Source organism: Doryrhamphus excisus, linkage group LG2, assembly GCF_037039965.1.
Source record: "Doryrhamphus excisus strain RoL-2023G ecotype Guam linkage group LG2, RoL_Dexc_Guam_v1.1, whole genome shotgun sequence".
Taxonomy (NCBI): Eukaryota; Metazoa; Chordata; class Actinopteri; order Syngnathiformes; family Syngnathidae; genus Doryrhamphus; species Doryrhamphus excisus.
The window spans coordinates 2,265,205-2,281,061 of NC_136358.1; the positions used below are offsets into that span (position 1 = coordinate 2,265,205).

Genomic DNA, 15,857 nt, shown 5'->3' on the forward strand with positions numbered 1-15,857 from the left:
CCCAAACTCAGATTGGTGAGCACCAACAGGTGCCTGCCCCAAAGGCTTCCCAGTACAAACACATTCCACCCTCTCGTCACTCCCTGTACCAGCACCCAATCAGGCCCCAGTTGAGATATGGTCCCAACCAAGCAAAGACAAAGGAGACGGAGCTGCCAAAAGGTAATAGATGACTTAGAGTGGAGGTACCCAACCTGGAGCTACTGAAAACCACGGCTTTGATCTTGCTTGCAACTGGGTGCCTGTAGAGGTGGTCTTTGGTCTTCCACAAGAAGATGCCATGATGGCCACAAGTGGACCAATGAGGAAGATGATGAACGTTCATGTGCGGATCAACCAGTTCATCTTCGCATTGTTTTGTCTCTCCTTTACCGGTAAGGATACGGAAAATTTTCATTTAGAACATCTGACAGCGGCCATTTGTGATGTTGAAGCTGCTGTCTGATGGGTTGCTATCATACACTTGTGATTTGGTATTCTGGTTTTTACAAAAGTTAGCATAACTTAGTCGGGGTTCACTTTGCATTCACGCTGGTATTTAGTAAAGAACATGTGCATAAAATAAGGACTTGACTGAAGAGCTTTTGTGATATATTTTCTGATGTTAACAGCGAAAGCAGATACATTAGCCCAAGCATAAACAATCCAGTCACATATGGCGGAGATGCTTCTCAATCTTCGTAAAGGTGTGTTTGCCCTGTTTACACCAATGTCCAGCGGTTGGAGTTCTTTTGTTAATCCTGGGAATTCATTTGCTTCACTTGGTTTTTCACATTAGCGGCAAGATGTTGTTTTGCAGCATAAAGGCGGTATTCCTACCGGAGTTGTGGCAGAGAGTCCCTGTGTCAGCCAATCAATGGGATGATGGTGTTCACACTTGACCAAACAAACCATACTAGCAGAGCAAACCTCACCAGATTTCAGTTAAACCAAAACTAACAAGTGTAAACAAACCTTGCTTTGTGTAGTAAAGGGTCTTTCACTAAGTGTTCCCCAAATTTGTAAGCTTACAATTCTCCAAAATGTCTTGATTGGAGAGACTGTCGATGAACTGATGCTTCTCAGTACATTTTTATAACATTGCATTCTGTGACATGCACACAAGGGCAACACAAAGGAGGGAGTAATTGGATGCCTTTGACTTTCACCTTTGACCTCATGTCAGACAGGGAAAGCGTGCATAAAATCCCAGTTATAAAGTTATTGTATACAACCACCAGATCACCTAAACGTAAAGTCATTTTATTCTACTCCCAAACAACCTGTGAGACAGTGCTCCCTGGCACATTTAATGAAACATATTAACACATCATTGTTTGATAATCAGAGTCTATTTCGGGCCCAGATGGCGATGGTATCCCAGACATCCCTTTGATCCCGCTCCCCTGCTGCATATCAATTACGTTAGCTCAGTCACCTTTGCTACCCATCGCACACCACCAGCACCTGCCCTGCTGACCGTTCACTCCGGGCGTCCTGCCTGTCCTTCTTTGTCCACCTCAGTCGTCTTGATGGAACACATATTTGGACACCCTTCCTCTTTATTTCTTATTTAGTGAATACACAATAAAACTAAATAAAATTGTGTTTGTGTTGGCCCAGGTGCGTCAGAAATAGAGCGGCAGCTGCATCAGAAAATCTTTAACAACTACAACCTGAAGGTGCGGCCCGCTCAGTACTGGGAGGAGAGAGTGATGGTGCGGGTGGGGATGACCCTTTCCCAGCTCGTCAGCTTGGTATCATTTACACACTCGTATGTGCAAATGGATCTGCTTGAAAACGTACAAAATACAAACGGTTGCCCTCGGATTTACAGAATGAAAAGAACGGAGAGATGACGACCAACGTTTTCATGAATCTGGTATGAGAGACAAAGCAGCCGCCATTATCTGCTCACAGTGGTGTGAAAAAGTGCTTGCCTCTTCCTGAGGCGCAGTTAAATGTGGTGCTGTGGAGGAATTTTGCTCCACCCACTTTCGGCACCTTTTTAAGGTCATGCCATAGCATCTCAATAGGATTCGGGTCAGGACTTTGACTAGGCTACTGCAAAGCCTCAATCCAAAGAACCCAAGTTGGCTTCAGCTTGAGATCATAAACAATTCGCCAGACATTCTCCTTCAGGGTTTTTTGGTAGACAGCAGAATTCATGGTTCTATTTATCAGTCTTCCAGGTCTTAAAGCAGCAAAACAGCCCCAGACCATCCTCACACTACCACCACCATATTTTACTGTTGGTATGAAGTTCTCTTTTTTTTGTCTTAAAACTCCATTGGTAGGTCTGCACTTATTTGGATGCTGTTCTGGGGTCTCAAGGCCACCATGTCTTCGCCACTTGTAGATAATGGCTCTCGCTGTGGTTTGCTGGAGCCCCATAATGTAATACTTTACTTAATAGTAAAATTTTTCATATAAAAACTGCCTTTTGTGTTCAGTTGTGTTGCCACCAACTGATATTTACATTGGTTTGATGATCAGAAGCATTTAAGTGATACAAACAAAAACTAAGAAATCAGGAAGGGGCAAATATTTGTTCACACCACTGTATATAAAATCAAGTTGTTAAATGTTGCCCTTCCAAGGAGTGGAAAGACTACCGCTTGTCATGGGACCCAAAGGATTATGACAACATTAATGTTTTAAGAATTCCTGCCAACAAGGTGTGGCGTCCTGATGTCTACCTCATAAACAAGTGAGTGCCCCCCTCAGTTTGTCCTTGATAACGTTACAAATGTGGGGAAATAAATTTCCTTTGTTTTCTCCACAGCAATGACGGTCAGTTTGATGTGGCTCTGTATGTCAACGTCTTGGTGTACAATGACGGCACAGTCAACTGGCTCCCGCCAGCCATCTACCGCAGTTCTTGCTCCATCCAGGTACAGTCTGGTTGCAAAGCATGTTCTCCATGCTGAAATACTCATGGCCTCTTATGACCCCTGAAACCAATCCCAAGGTTGCATATTTCCCCTTCGACTGGCAAAACTGTAGTATGATATTCCGCTCGTATACCTACGACGCCTCGGAAGTGGAACTGCAGTATTTTCTGGATGATCAAGGCAAGGAGATCCAGGAGATTGTCATAGATGAGAACGCATTCACGGGTGGGTGAAATACTTCTTCTGCGTATCCTGATCCATGTTGACGTTGAGCTATTACTTCTATTGTCTTTCATTTTACTTCCTGTGTTCGCCAACAGAGAACGGGGAGTGGGCAATATGTCACAAACCCTCAAGGAAGAACGTCAAAGACGACCTGTATGAGGATATCACATTCTACTTGATCATCGAGAGGAAGCCTCTGTTCTACATCATCAACATCATCGTTCCCTGCATTCTCACAAGCGTCTTGGCTATTTTTGTCTTCTACCTTCCCCCTGGAGCAGGTCTGTCGCTGATGTCCAAGTCCAACAAATTCCACAACAATTCCACTTGGACAATCACTTCATCATCTTGTCCTCAGGCGAGAAGATGACCCTTTCCATTTCGGTTCTGATTGCCTTGACTGTCTTCATGCTCCTGCTGGCGAACAAAGTCCCCGAGACATCGCTGGCCATCCCCATCATCGTCAACTACGTGATGTTCACCATGATCTTGGTCACCTTCTCGGTCATCCTGAGCGTGGTCGTCCTCAACTTGCACCACCGCAGCCCCAGCACTCACATCATGCCCAACTGGGTTCGGAAGGTGAGTCATTGATTATTTGCACCTGGAGAATCAAAAAGATCCGATTGACGTCTGTGGTTTTGCCATTTTTAGCTCTTCATTAACTTCCTGCCAAAGTACATTGGCATGACACGACCAGAGCCGGACGATTGTCTGCTGAAGGACGACTCTTGCAACGAAACCCCCGTCCACAACTTCAACGGACGCCAGCCTGGTGGGGAGTACTTCTTCCGCAAGATCAACCCTGATCTTGTCATACCCTGGAGAGGCAGGTAAAGCTACATTGAAGTTTGTAAAGAATCATTCACCTCCACACAAACAGCCTCCCTGGGCCGAGGCCCGGTCCCGGCCATCTCTAGGCCCGTTCCCAGAGCATCAGAGTCAAGTTAAGCCCTTTATCCCGCCCACAGTCGCCAGCGCCTAAGCCGCTGTTTAGGTTGGGCATCAGGGTCTAATCTTGCTGAAAGTAGGTGGAGGGAGTGTGAAGACTTGTGTGGCAACGATGGTACCACATGTGATCCGAGTCAAGTGAAGTGTCGATCTTTGCAGCTCATTTATAGGAGTTGTTAGCACTCTTACGCACGTCGGGAACATACAGGACAGTATGTGTGTGTTTCATTGTGTGTGTCTGCGGCCGACTGTGCAAACTATGGAATGAGGATGGCATGTAAAGCATAACATAACTCCACTATGACTACACACACGCATACACATATCTCCGGGTTGCTCATTGTGTTGTCGCTCCGTGTCTAGGCAACTCTCAGAACTTTGCTGACGCCTGGTGCCTACCGTTGCGGTACGTGCTGCAGGCTGCAGTACACGCCATAAACATGACACTATCCAAGTGCATGCAGACAGTGTGAAGGTGCCGGCTTGACAAGCCACACCACTCTTTTTAGGGCATTAAAAGGATTGGCGAATATGTTGTGTACATAGAAGAGGCTAATAATAATCCATTGTAGGTCAAGCTATCAGAACAAAACATCCAAATCTTGGCTTTTTATTATAGGTTACTGTAATATGTCATAATACACCTCAATAATGATTTCATTTTAAATTGACAATCTACAAACATTATGCTCTTGTTTTATGTCTCCATTGTGTGTGCACACATGTGCCTGTGTTCGCAAGGTTTGCAGGGGTAATAAAACAGGCAGGTCAAAGGTCCCAACCCCACACGCTGTGTTTTGGGCGTGTGCTGCCGCTGTCACTCAAGAGCTCAGAAGAGCCGCATATGCATTTGTGTCCTCTGGTGGACAGCAAATGTCACTTTGTCCCTGCAAAGGTCAACAAGAGCACATGTATTGAAACAAATGGTGGGATGGGTGGGGGGGCTTTTCCAGTCTGCAGTGAGCCTTTTGTGAAGGTGTCAGAAGGTCAAAGAGACTTACAGTAATTACTAGTAATTAGATCGGAATACTGTATATTAACAACTTTATTTCTATATTTGAAAACATGACTTTTGTTTTAGCAAATGGCAATATTAAGTACTGCGACCCTCGTGCGGATAAGCGGCATAGAAAATGGATGGATGGAAATAGTCCATAGGTATGAATGTGAGTGTTGTGAGTGTGAATGGTTGTTTGTCTATACTATGTGCCCCGTGATTGGCTGCCGACCAGTCCAGTATTTTTTTTTACATTTTTAGACCACATCAGAGTACAGAACCAAAAAAAAAACACAACCTTTGATTCTGCAGCTACCTAATGTTTTGCGGTGTGTGCTTTCACACCCTCACATCCTAATGTCCCGGGTCTTCTTCATCCTTTTAAGGTGTGACAGTCCTGTGCAGCTTCAGAGACTTCCAGAAGCAGATGGATTCTGTCTGATCCTTCCTCCTAACCTGAAGTCAGCCATTGCTGCCGTGACCTACATGGCAGAGCAACTGAAGAAGCAAGACACAGATGATTCGGTGAGAAGCATGGCCAATATATGACATCCATTCAGCTGGAGTGTTGACTCTGGTGTGTGTGTGTGTGTGTGTGTGTGTGTGCAGATAACAGAAGACTGGCAGTTCATCGCCCTTGTGGTGGACCGTCTGTTCCTGTGGCTCTTTGTTGTTATCACCACGTTGGGCACCTTGGCCATGTTCTTGGATGCCAGTTTCAACTACACGCCCGACAACCCCTTCCCATAAGCGAGCCCCAAACTGCCCTTTATACAAAAAGAATCCAAAGAGTCATGTTGTTGCTAAATTTCTCCAACGCAGCTCAACAGAACATAAGACTTTCCCATCGTGGTGTTTGTTATCATCTACAAAATGTCATCTATCAGTCATAAAGGTATGTCATTATGTCAGGTAAATAACTAAAACAATGCTATGTGTCCATTATTTGTTATTTATATTGTACATAATAATAATAATTAAGGAGCGTTTGGAAAGTGCAGGTTGTGGTGTAGAAATGTGCCCGCTAGAGGGCAGCATTGAACCTGTATTTCAAAGTACAGGGACCACTAGAGTTCTATTGAGAACACAGAAGCTAACCTTTGTTAGTTTAATGCAACACTAAGTAGCAAAAACAATTACAAAACCATTTCTGCTCTTTAATTTCCTCATAACAACACAAATTAATCACTTGAATCCAAATGTTTATGCACTAGAGACTGAGGAACTTGCTTTTAGGCCCAAAACAAAACGCTCCAGGACATTAATTGGCTTCCAGAGTGTGTGACGTCATCAGCTGTTTTTCCTGCTTGCTGATGTGCAGCGACAGCGAGAGGGTGTTCACACGGTGAAAATATGTCTCCAATAAGTGAAAAGAAGGACTCTAGCTGTCTCCAGAGGACCACTGGTCCCTGTCCTACTTCTGTAGTTCAACTGTAGTTACATAAAAACCCCCAGTGAGGAGGATACTGAGCGTGAAGCAAAAGGGCGCCGTCCCCCTCATTTGAGCTTTTCAGGGAAAAGCCATGCGTGGGTGCTTTATCGACATCGGGGATGGGGGCACTTGTGGGACTTCAATCGGTGGACTCACCCTCCTTCTCGCGCACTTCAACCCAGGAGGAGGCCTCAGAAATGTGGCCGGTGGGGTGGGGGGGTGTTGAGGGGCATGAGAGAATGCTGTGAGTGCTCGTCTTTGGGCTGATTTAGCTTTTTTCTCCCTCTCTCATTCTATCGGGCATTAAGCAAGGGCTAAAGTAGCGAGACAAATCTGTGTTTACTGCTCTAATAAATAAAAGAAAAGTGGAGTGTAAGAAGAAGGGGGGGTGGCTTTAAAGTGCAATTTTTGTCTTCTGTGCAAGCCAAGAAGACATCATATAAATCAGGTTACCAATGGAGATACCACTGGAAGGCGCCTGGGACTGTCCACAGCAACACACACAACCTTCATGTCTTCATCCTTCCTATCAAAGTGAGGGTGAAAGTGGGGGGTGGGGGTCCCGAGCAACAATGAAGCATTTGTTGAGGCGAAAAGAGACGGAGGTGAGGCGGGGCGGGAGACAAAAGTTCAGCACAAGTCAGAGGAAGGAAAAATAAGCTTATGGCAGACCTTGTAATATCTGCTAAATCTATCCAGGATGGGGGGGGGGGGGGGGTGAGCACGCTCCTGATCACCTGCCAGGTTGTTGGGGGGGGGGGGGGGGGGGGCATCAGGCATGGTGCTTATCACTTCCGCTGGCAATTTTACTGTCTGGTGTAAAGCCACGTCTGTAAAGGTGGATGTATTTGGTGTGGAGCACTTGTTTTGGTAATGGCCTGCGACACCTTTGCAATTTTTTTTTTAATCAAAATAAGATTACGGGTAAACTTGCTTATAAAAGCATGCAGAAAAATCAAAGAGCTGTGAAAAATAACAAATTAACAACAGTAAATAATGTATTTAAATGAATACGTTAACATGTACGTTAACATATCCATCATCATGGCGGAGGCAAGGGTGGCATCCCCACCGATGTAAACGGTCTAACACTCTTTTCTTGACTTTATCACTATACCTTAACAACAGCAGTGCTCACTTCCAACGCCACATATAAACATATCTCCAACTCGCAAACACGTCTCTCTGCAACAACACTTCCTCCTTCGACACCATACAAGTTTCATTCACATATAAACCTAACATCAACATTGTACTAAAAGCAACTTTTGTGTTTTTAATATTAACACAACTGAAATATAATGTACCTTTTAAATATATGAATATATGCTTAGCATATATTGACCTGAAATTGAGGGGAACCATGACGAATATGACATAAATTATCGTGGCTATCAGACTTTCCTGATTATTTGAAATTTAAACCATGCTGTACATGTTTTCCTCACAATAGCCCCTCATTAGCATATCACTGGCTCGGAGATATGCTGTAAATCTGCTCCGACTGAGCCGTTTAATTAATCGTCCGTGTGGGAAAACACCTCGATCTAGGTCAGCACACATGCACTCATAGGAAGACAAGTATGCAAAAACAAACACTATGAAATTCCTCACAAGGATGTGAACATGTTTGTAGAGTAGACGGTTGACAAAAAAAAGGGATTCCAGTGGCAACCTGTTTGCTTGGAAATGGGGGGAACATTTCCCAGCACGCATGACAACAACACACACCCACATCTTACATGCCCATCCCCAAGAAGACCCCTTAGAGGACACACACGCACACACTCCCAAGTGCTTTTTACATTGAACTTGAACACACATACAGGAGTTTTAATACATTTTGGACAAGCTTATTTTGTTGCCTTTTTTAGAAGGATAAATGGCCAACTCTGGAATTCAGCTTTTGGGGTTTTTCATGTCTCTGATTGGCATCGTGGCCCTGATTATCGGTACAATTCTGCCCCAGTGGAAGATGTCAGCCTACATCGGGGACAACATCATCACGGCCGTGGCCATGTACCAGGGACTGTGGATGTCCTGCGCCTTTCAAAGCACCGGGCAGCTTCAGTGCAAGATCTACGACTCCATCCTGCAGCTCGACAGTACGTCTTCATACAGAAATAATAATAGGGTAATAGAATGCAAGGTTGTCTTCAATGTCCTGCGGTGATTTATTTTATGGAAGGGTTGTCCAAAGTGCGGCCCAAGCTCGTGTTATATTGGTCCTTGGCGTGTTGTAAAAATAAAGTGAATTTATTATTAAGGAGATATATTTGAATTTGAAATTTAAATTTGCTGTGTCAACCATTACACAAAGACGTGCATGCTTTGTTCATATATCTTAACATATATTTACCTACACTGGATTTTAGCATATTTCATTTGCCAATTCCAGCCTTCAGTTTTTCTGTATGCGGCCCTTGAGGAGAAAAAGGTCCGACCCCCCTTGGATTAATGCACTACTGTTTATATTTGAAATGCTTTTATGCATGTTCTTTTAGTACATGACCACTAGAGGGCCCTGCTACCAGTCACGCGCACACCAGTCAGATTATTAGGTACACCACCATGTAATGAGAACCGCAACAAGAACTTTGTGCAAAAGTCTGCCATTACAAACTGCGAGTTAACACTTGTGTATTATTAGTAGTAGTAATAGTATTGATACTCAACCTTATATTTATTATGGTTTTGAGACACAAGTGCTACAGTAGCGCAATAATAAATATATCCTCAAATGAATATGGCAGTGTCATTATTATGTTGATCTATACGGTGTAGTAACATGTCATCCACATGGAAGTTGTATTACAAAGCTTGAATCGTGGTACAGCACGTCAACTTTTTTTAAATGTCAGGATATGTGAAACAAGCTGGTACATACCACTGTTTCCAGACTGTACCATCTCACAATAGAGGCCTCCCACCGCCATCGCACCCCTCACTGCAGGAGGATGCTGTTTGTGTGCGGGGCAGGGTCGGGCCGGGCAGGACTGGCACAGACTGGTTCTAGGTGGACAGAGACAAAGGAAGGTTCACCCTGATGGCTTTATAGGAGGTGGAGAGGAGGTGGGGTGGGGAGCACTGACAGATGAGGAGAGGACAATCGTATTTCAACGAGTGGCGCCACAGCGTGTTGTTACCCATGGCTTCTCTTCCAGGAAGAGTTGACACTGCGGGCCAAACCCTCACATCATAAATAACAATGTCCTAAAAACATCTTTTGTAACGTCATGTCCTTCTCTGCAGGCTCTCTGCAGGCCACCAGGGCACTGATGATCGTGGGCATCATCGTGTCGGTGGCGGGCCTGGGCGTGGCCTGCATGGGCATGAAGTGCACCACCTGCGGAGGGGGTGACAAACTCCGCAAGGCCCGCGTTGCCATGACGGGGGGCATCATCCTGCTAGTAGGAGGTAAGTATCCTGAATAAGCAATTAATATTATTTACTCTTTTTTTCTCCATTAATAAAATGTAAACATCTCAAACACAGAAAGTGAAATCTGCTTCTTCCTGCTCCTTTTTATACATTTTGAATTGTGCAAGAGTAAACTAGTGGCGCCGCCACTACTAGGAAGCCAAAAGTACAAACAAAACGCACAAAGTAGCAAATAAGGAAATACAAGATAGCTCAGCTACTTACAGAGAAAAGTAGACATCAAGGAATCCCAGTCAACAAGGTATAAAGTGTTCCCTCGTTTATCGCGGGGGTGCTAGGTTCCTTAATAACCCGAAAAAAGTATCTTATTATTATTATACACATTATAAAACCCCAAACCATACACTTAACATACTTTTCTCTGACAGACATTAACATGTCCTCACATGTTTGTCTTGTTTAAACACTCTCAAAAAAGTTAAAACCTGTTTGAATTTTAATGATGAAGGTTGGAAAAAGAAACTCACGCTTTAATTCCTTTTCTTCCAGTACTGTAGTGTTTCTGTATCCTTGTATCGTGTTCAAACATATTGCTGTAGTCATCATTTGAACGGAAGGTGCATTTCCAGTATTCATATTGCCTCTGAATAGCCACGTAACTTCAACATTCCTTCAACATGTCCAAAAGTCCAACCTTTTGTGCCATTGTTAGCATCTTCCTCTTCGTTTTGGACCCAGGACGTTTCATTGACATTGTGAGTTTTGTAACGGAGAAAATTGCAAACATACCAATACTGCAAGCTAGCAAGCTAGCGAGACACGGCAATCGGCAGGACTGTGCGAAGTAGATTGATTGACAATGGTCAACAGCCAATCAGGAGCAAAAAACAATGGGCGGTGCAGACGGACAGCTATTGAAGACAGGTGGCACTACATGTCCCACAATGCAGTTCTTCTTAAAGAGTCAGGCTCGGCCTGTAATCGTGTTCATATACTAATAAACAAACGTGACAGAGCGAGGGAACATTGTACTAGCAACACATTTAACTTTGCTGAATTTGCATTTTTGACTTACATTTTATATTTGAATTTTAAGTTATAAGAAGGGAACAGTCATAACATATGTTCGACACTTTTACAGTAAACAGTAAAAAGTCCCTACTGGATTTTAGGCTCTAGTGTGATTTTGAGCCCAATGTGTTAATACACATGTCAAAATGAAAACGTAACTGTACAGTCACACATGTTATGGTTATGGTTACCTTACAGCTACACAAGAGGAGTAAATGATTCGTTTCCCTGACTGGATTCTGAAGTTGCAATCCTGTGTTAAAAAATTTTAAGACCCTTTCTGAATCCTTCAGTGGGTGTGATGTAGTTTGACCCCCGGGCCTCTCGAGGTCACTGGACTGAGAGACTCCACTGTGCGCCAGACTTGGATTCCGACTTGAGACGACCCAAAAAAACACAAAAATATAAAACCTCTCTCTCCTCTTCAGGGCTGTGTGCCATTGTGGCGTGCTCCTGGTTTGCTCACAACGTGATCCGGGCCTTCTACAACCCCTACACCCCTGTCAACACCAAGTAAGGCCAGGGCCACCCCTTGAAAGCCGGAATGACTTTTCCAGTGTGCAAAAAAAAAACAAAAAACACCAATGTTAATTCAACTGTGAGTTTTTTTTTAAAAAGAGCTGATCTTTGTGACAGGTTTGAGTTTGGCGCCGCCATCTTCATTGCGTGGGGCGGCTCCCTCCTGGATGTCCTGGGCGGCGCGATGTTGGCCGCCTCCTGCCCACGAAAGAAGCAAGCATCCAAGTACCCGTCCATTGCCAGTTCTCGCTCCGCGCCTGGAAGCAGCAATAAGGAATATGTCTAAATATGCCCAACTCCCCAATTCTTATTATTGTTATACAAAGAGTGTAAGTTTTTATTACTGTATTAGTGGGACTTATTTCCTCATGTGTGCCTTTAATAACTGCTTGATGATGACTCAGTCCTAATATCCCGGTGTGACATTATAATACACTGGCAAGATGCAACACCATGCATGCATCTTTACTTCATTTTATTTTGACATCATGCCCAAATCCATTAAAAATTGAGCTGCGGGCCGAACAAGGTCCCGAGGCCGTCACACTTTGGACAACACAGGTGTAGCCACATGCATGTAATAAGCCACTAGGAGATCAAATGAGTTTGCAACTATTTATTTTTGCCAAATGTAGAAGAAATTTTACATTTTTTTTTACATTAAGTACTCTTGCATGTATAGCATATGTATGTCAAAAATAAAGGTTGTGTAACATTATAAATGGTGATGTCATGAACACAACCAAACCACAAACTGATGTCTTGGATAAAAATACCAGCTCCACACTAACGTGTTAAACATCATTCTGTGCAGCATGCTATGTGAAACCTGTCACATTGTGGACACCTGCTGAACTAAAAACAACTCATTGTTACAATTGTTGGGTGTTTTAAATACAATATATCTGAACTGTTTAAAAAAAAAACAACAAATATCCCAAGAGGATATGTCTTTTATTTCCCTGGATGCAGTTTGAACGATTAACCACTTCCATGCATGCAAACAGCAGACATATTCAAATTAAAAAAATATATAGTAGTTGTTAAAGAATTAAAAAATAAATAAGTCACATTTAATCAACACAAGCATCTCTGGACAAGAACAACAACAATTAAAAGTCATTTATTTGGTGCTTCTCATGAGGATGTGATTGTCTTGTCCTGTTCAATGAAACATTCAAAACTGTATATGTTTATACCCGCCGTCCCCCGGTTGCCACAGCGACTCGGCCGTCAGCATGCAGGCCACAGCGGTGCAATGAGAAAAATACTGCCACATATTTGTAGCCCTTTAGAGACGGGGAACACTGAGTTTGGGGATGATGCTCTTACAGACTCCATGCATAGAAGTATGCAACACGTCACTGCACGTAACGTAAAGCATTCCCACAATGTGCAAACCAACAAAAATAACCATTTAAAAATTACACTTTGGAAAAAAAAACAACACAACAGTGTTTTGCTTCATATTTTAACAGAAATCAGTAGTTTTTCCATGAAATGTCATAAATAAGAAGCTTTCATTTACTGTTTAAAACAGAAAGCACTTGACCAGTATGACGCTCCACCTGCAGGCTAGCAGGGTGCTTCAACGCCATCACAGCTTCTTACCAAAACACTCCATCAGTGCAACTCCACACAAGCAGCTGTTGTCAAGAAGTCAACTCGGACCTCCCGAGATGAGGGGGGGGACGCAAACAGACCCATGAAGAGTCTGGAAAGAGGTGAAATGATTTACAATGAAGGCGTAGGCTCCTCCCCTCTTTGGGCCTTGTTGTGCCATCACATCCCTTCACTGGAGACACTGGGCATCAAACATGGAGACATTGCGGTGGAGTTCCTCATTCAGGACATGGGGATGGACACGGGACATTGGCCATTGTTGTTCATGATGTCGTCCAGCACTTCATCATCCAAGTCCACTATAAGAGGAAGCGACGGAATCACACTGACATCGAACTATGACATCGCTACTATGAATGATAATACACTTACATATACTGTACTATATACTATATGTATGTATGTGGTGTGAAAGCTGCATAAAACCCTGGCAACACTTTGCCCTCCTGGAAAAATAGAGCAGCTATGAAAAGCTAAAATGTTGATACTAATAACTAATAAGACAAGTAGTACGAATAGCCTGTGACACATGCAAATTCTGCAACTTTGCATTCATACCTATGGACAATTTGGAGTGGCCAATTAACCTAGCATGTTTTTGGAATGTGGGAGGAAACCAGAGTACCCGGAGAAAACCCACGCATGCACGGGGAGAACATGCAAACTCCACAAAGAGATACCCATGCTGGGAATCAAACCCAGGTCTTCTCGATCTCCTACCTTTGTAGCCTACATGCAAGCCACTCAACCACCACGCGGCCTGATAATAATCTAATTTAGTGTCTATTTGAAAGTATATTCTAGAAAAAAAATAGGAGAATATAGTAACCTACGTATTCAACCCAGCCAACACGTGGCATTTTGGTTTGGAATATTTCAAACAGCCCAATAATTATTAGTTATCAATAATGATGACATCGTGCCGATTCATCCGGTAATATTAAAAAAAGGTCTCATAACACGGTAATGACAGAATACGCTCCGATGAGGCGAAATTATCCGTACTGTGGTGTAGGTGGAGGTGAGTGAATCAAGTGCTCACCTTGCTTGCCTCCAGATGTAAACAAACAACAGTTAAACGTCATGTAAAAATAATAGATAGAAAATGTGATCAGTTATACTGTAGATATTGTGAAGCAGGGGAGTTAATGGTATCAGCTTGAAAAAAATGTGTGAATCCCTCATGAATGCAATAATAATAATAATAATAAATACACACTAACAGTGGTTGTAAAACAAACAGCACATTTGCTATGTTTGTGAGTTAAAATAATAATGCTGAATGCCACTAATACTCATCATGAACCCAAACACATCAAGAAAAAAACATTTAAATGAATAGAAAACTTACCTTTCTTGGAGCGACCAATCTGGCCGAGTTTGGGGGCCCTCTGTCCCAGCCTCTGGGGGTTGGGGCCGTTGGGGCCGCTGCCCTGGCCGTGACCCGGGCCGTGCTGCCCCCCCTCACCGGGCTGCAGGGGCGGTGCTGTGGGTGGAATGAGCTCGGGGATGCCGGACGACCCGTACATAGCTGCAAAGAGCTGCAGTACCTAGTTTGGCCACTGGATGTCCCCACAGCACGAAGGCGACTTGTTTTGTGTTGCTCTTCCACTTCCGCAATGGCAGCGATGAATATATTGATCACAATACCGCGTTGGGATTGTCCTTATGAGCTGTGAATTTAAAAAAAAAGTTTAAACAATGAAATGTTGAATATATGTTGAAGATGACGAAGATGAAAGCCGCAATTTATCTCACCGTCACAACCCTGTCAACACTCCTAACCGAGATATAAGAAGAAATACGCTTCCCAGCAAGGTTAACCACCTCCTACACATCTAGAAAGAGTTTAATCCCAGCAATTACCTTCCAGTGAAGATCCGAAGCCGCTAAAAGACTTCCCAGAACCGTGTTGTTGTTTACTGGAGCTCTCTCTCTCTACGCGCCACCTAGGGCGAGTGGATTTATTTAAAGGAGCCTCTTCCTCTCAACGGTGGCGATACCCTCCAGTTTTAATCAACCTCACACACTCCTACCCCAATATATGCACATCATTGCGATGCAAAATGTTGCGGAGAGGTGGGCCTAAAAAGCAGCGGTGCGTAATTACGCACGTCACGCAGAGGGACAGAGGTAGATGCTAGATGCGTGACTCGGCCAATGAGTGACACAGCTCAATAAGCCTCATGCATTAGTCATGACGCTGGAAGTCACCTGACCAGGCCTGTAACTATTACAGGAATAGTCAAAATATTACTAGAAAATAGGAAAACAGGCACAGTAAATAGAAAAAGGTCATCAATATGCTTCATTGTATAAATAATAATTGGGCTAAACACATCTCTAGTCCTCTAGTCCTTCTTGGAAAGACACTTCCTCATTGTCACGAGACAGTCTCGAGATGCATTCAGTGACACTCCAAAAAATCAACATGTCTTTAATGATGTGTTTTAAATAAATGGAAAGACAAAGGAAAACCAATAAGTGAATATCCTTCTCGTTCACTAAAGTAACTCTTACTGCAAAAGTACAATTTGATGCATTTAAGTACAGTATGCTCGGAAATCCCATAAACTACATCTACACTCAAAACGTAAATTCAACTTCAATGAATAGTTTCTTTGAACGCTACTCTTGGTACCATAATAACATGGTTAAAGTGTGATTCAAATGTTGTTATTATTAAAGAGACTATAATGTTAGGCAAGTTTTTAGCTTGTGTTAAATTTACGGTTCTTTTTGAGCTGTTAATACATACGAATGTATATATAATATCAAAGTGGCC

The 15,857-nt window shown here is 43.3% G+C and overlaps 3 protein-coding genes and 1 long non-coding RNA gene across 5 annotated transcripts; 2 read left to right on the plus strand and 2 right to left on the minus strand.

The window, feature by feature from the left end:
• The first annotated feature begins 116 nt into the window (after positions 1–116).
• Positions 117–5,809, plus strand: chrnb1l (cholinergic receptor, nicotinic, beta 1 (muscle) like). Its single transcript, XM_058065938.2, has 11 exons — positions 117–374; positions 1,603–1,736; positions 1,817–1,861; positions 2,580–2,689; positions 2,765–2,873; positions 2,951–3,098; positions 3,194–3,379; positions 3,457–3,680; positions 3,753–3,931; positions 5,433–5,571; positions 5,656–5,809. The coding sequence occupies exons 1-11, from the start codon at positions 281–283 to the stop codon at positions 5,794–5,796; spliced, it is 1,509 nt and encodes a 502-aa protein (XP_057921921.2). The 5' UTR covers positions 117–280; the 3' UTR covers positions 5,797–5,809.
• LOC131124938 (uncharacterized) lies at positions 4,758–10,725 on the minus strand. Its single transcript, XR_009128953.2, has 3 exons — positions 10,387–10,725; positions 9,366–9,490; positions 4,758–5,544 (listed from the first exon to the last, which is right to left on the minus strand). It is a non-coding gene; the product is annotated as an uncharacterized LOC131124938 (long non-coding RNA).
• cldn7a (claudin 7a) lies at positions 8,184–12,576 on the plus strand. Its single transcript, XM_058065941.2, has 4 exons — positions 8,184–8,583; positions 9,731–9,895; positions 11,359–11,443; positions 11,567–12,576. Exons 1-4 carry the CDS (start codon positions 8,361–8,363, stop codon positions 11,733–11,735), a joined length of 642 nt encoding a protein of 213 aa, XP_057921924.1. The 5' UTR covers positions 8,184–8,360; the 3' UTR covers positions 11,736–12,576.
• Positions 12,385–15,226, minus strand: LOC131124937 (uncharacterized). 2 transcript variants are annotated; one of them, XM_058065943.2, is made up of 3 exons: positions 14,939–15,226; positions 14,424–14,745; positions 12,385–13,371 (listed from the first exon to the last, which is right to left on the minus strand). In XM_058065943.2, the coding sequence occupies exons 2-3, from the start codon at positions 14,599–14,601 to the stop codon at positions 13,295–13,297; spliced, it is 255 nt and encodes an 84-aa protein (XP_057921926.1). In that variant the 5' UTR covers positions 14,602–14,745; positions 14,939–15,226; the 3' UTR covers positions 12,385–13,294. The 2 variants fall into 2 exon arrangements, with proteins under 2 accessions (XP_057921926.1, XP_057921927.1); XM_058065944.2 differs by having other exon boundaries at positions 14,831–15,226.
• Between the last annotated feature and the right edge of the window lie 631 nt (positions 15,227–15,857).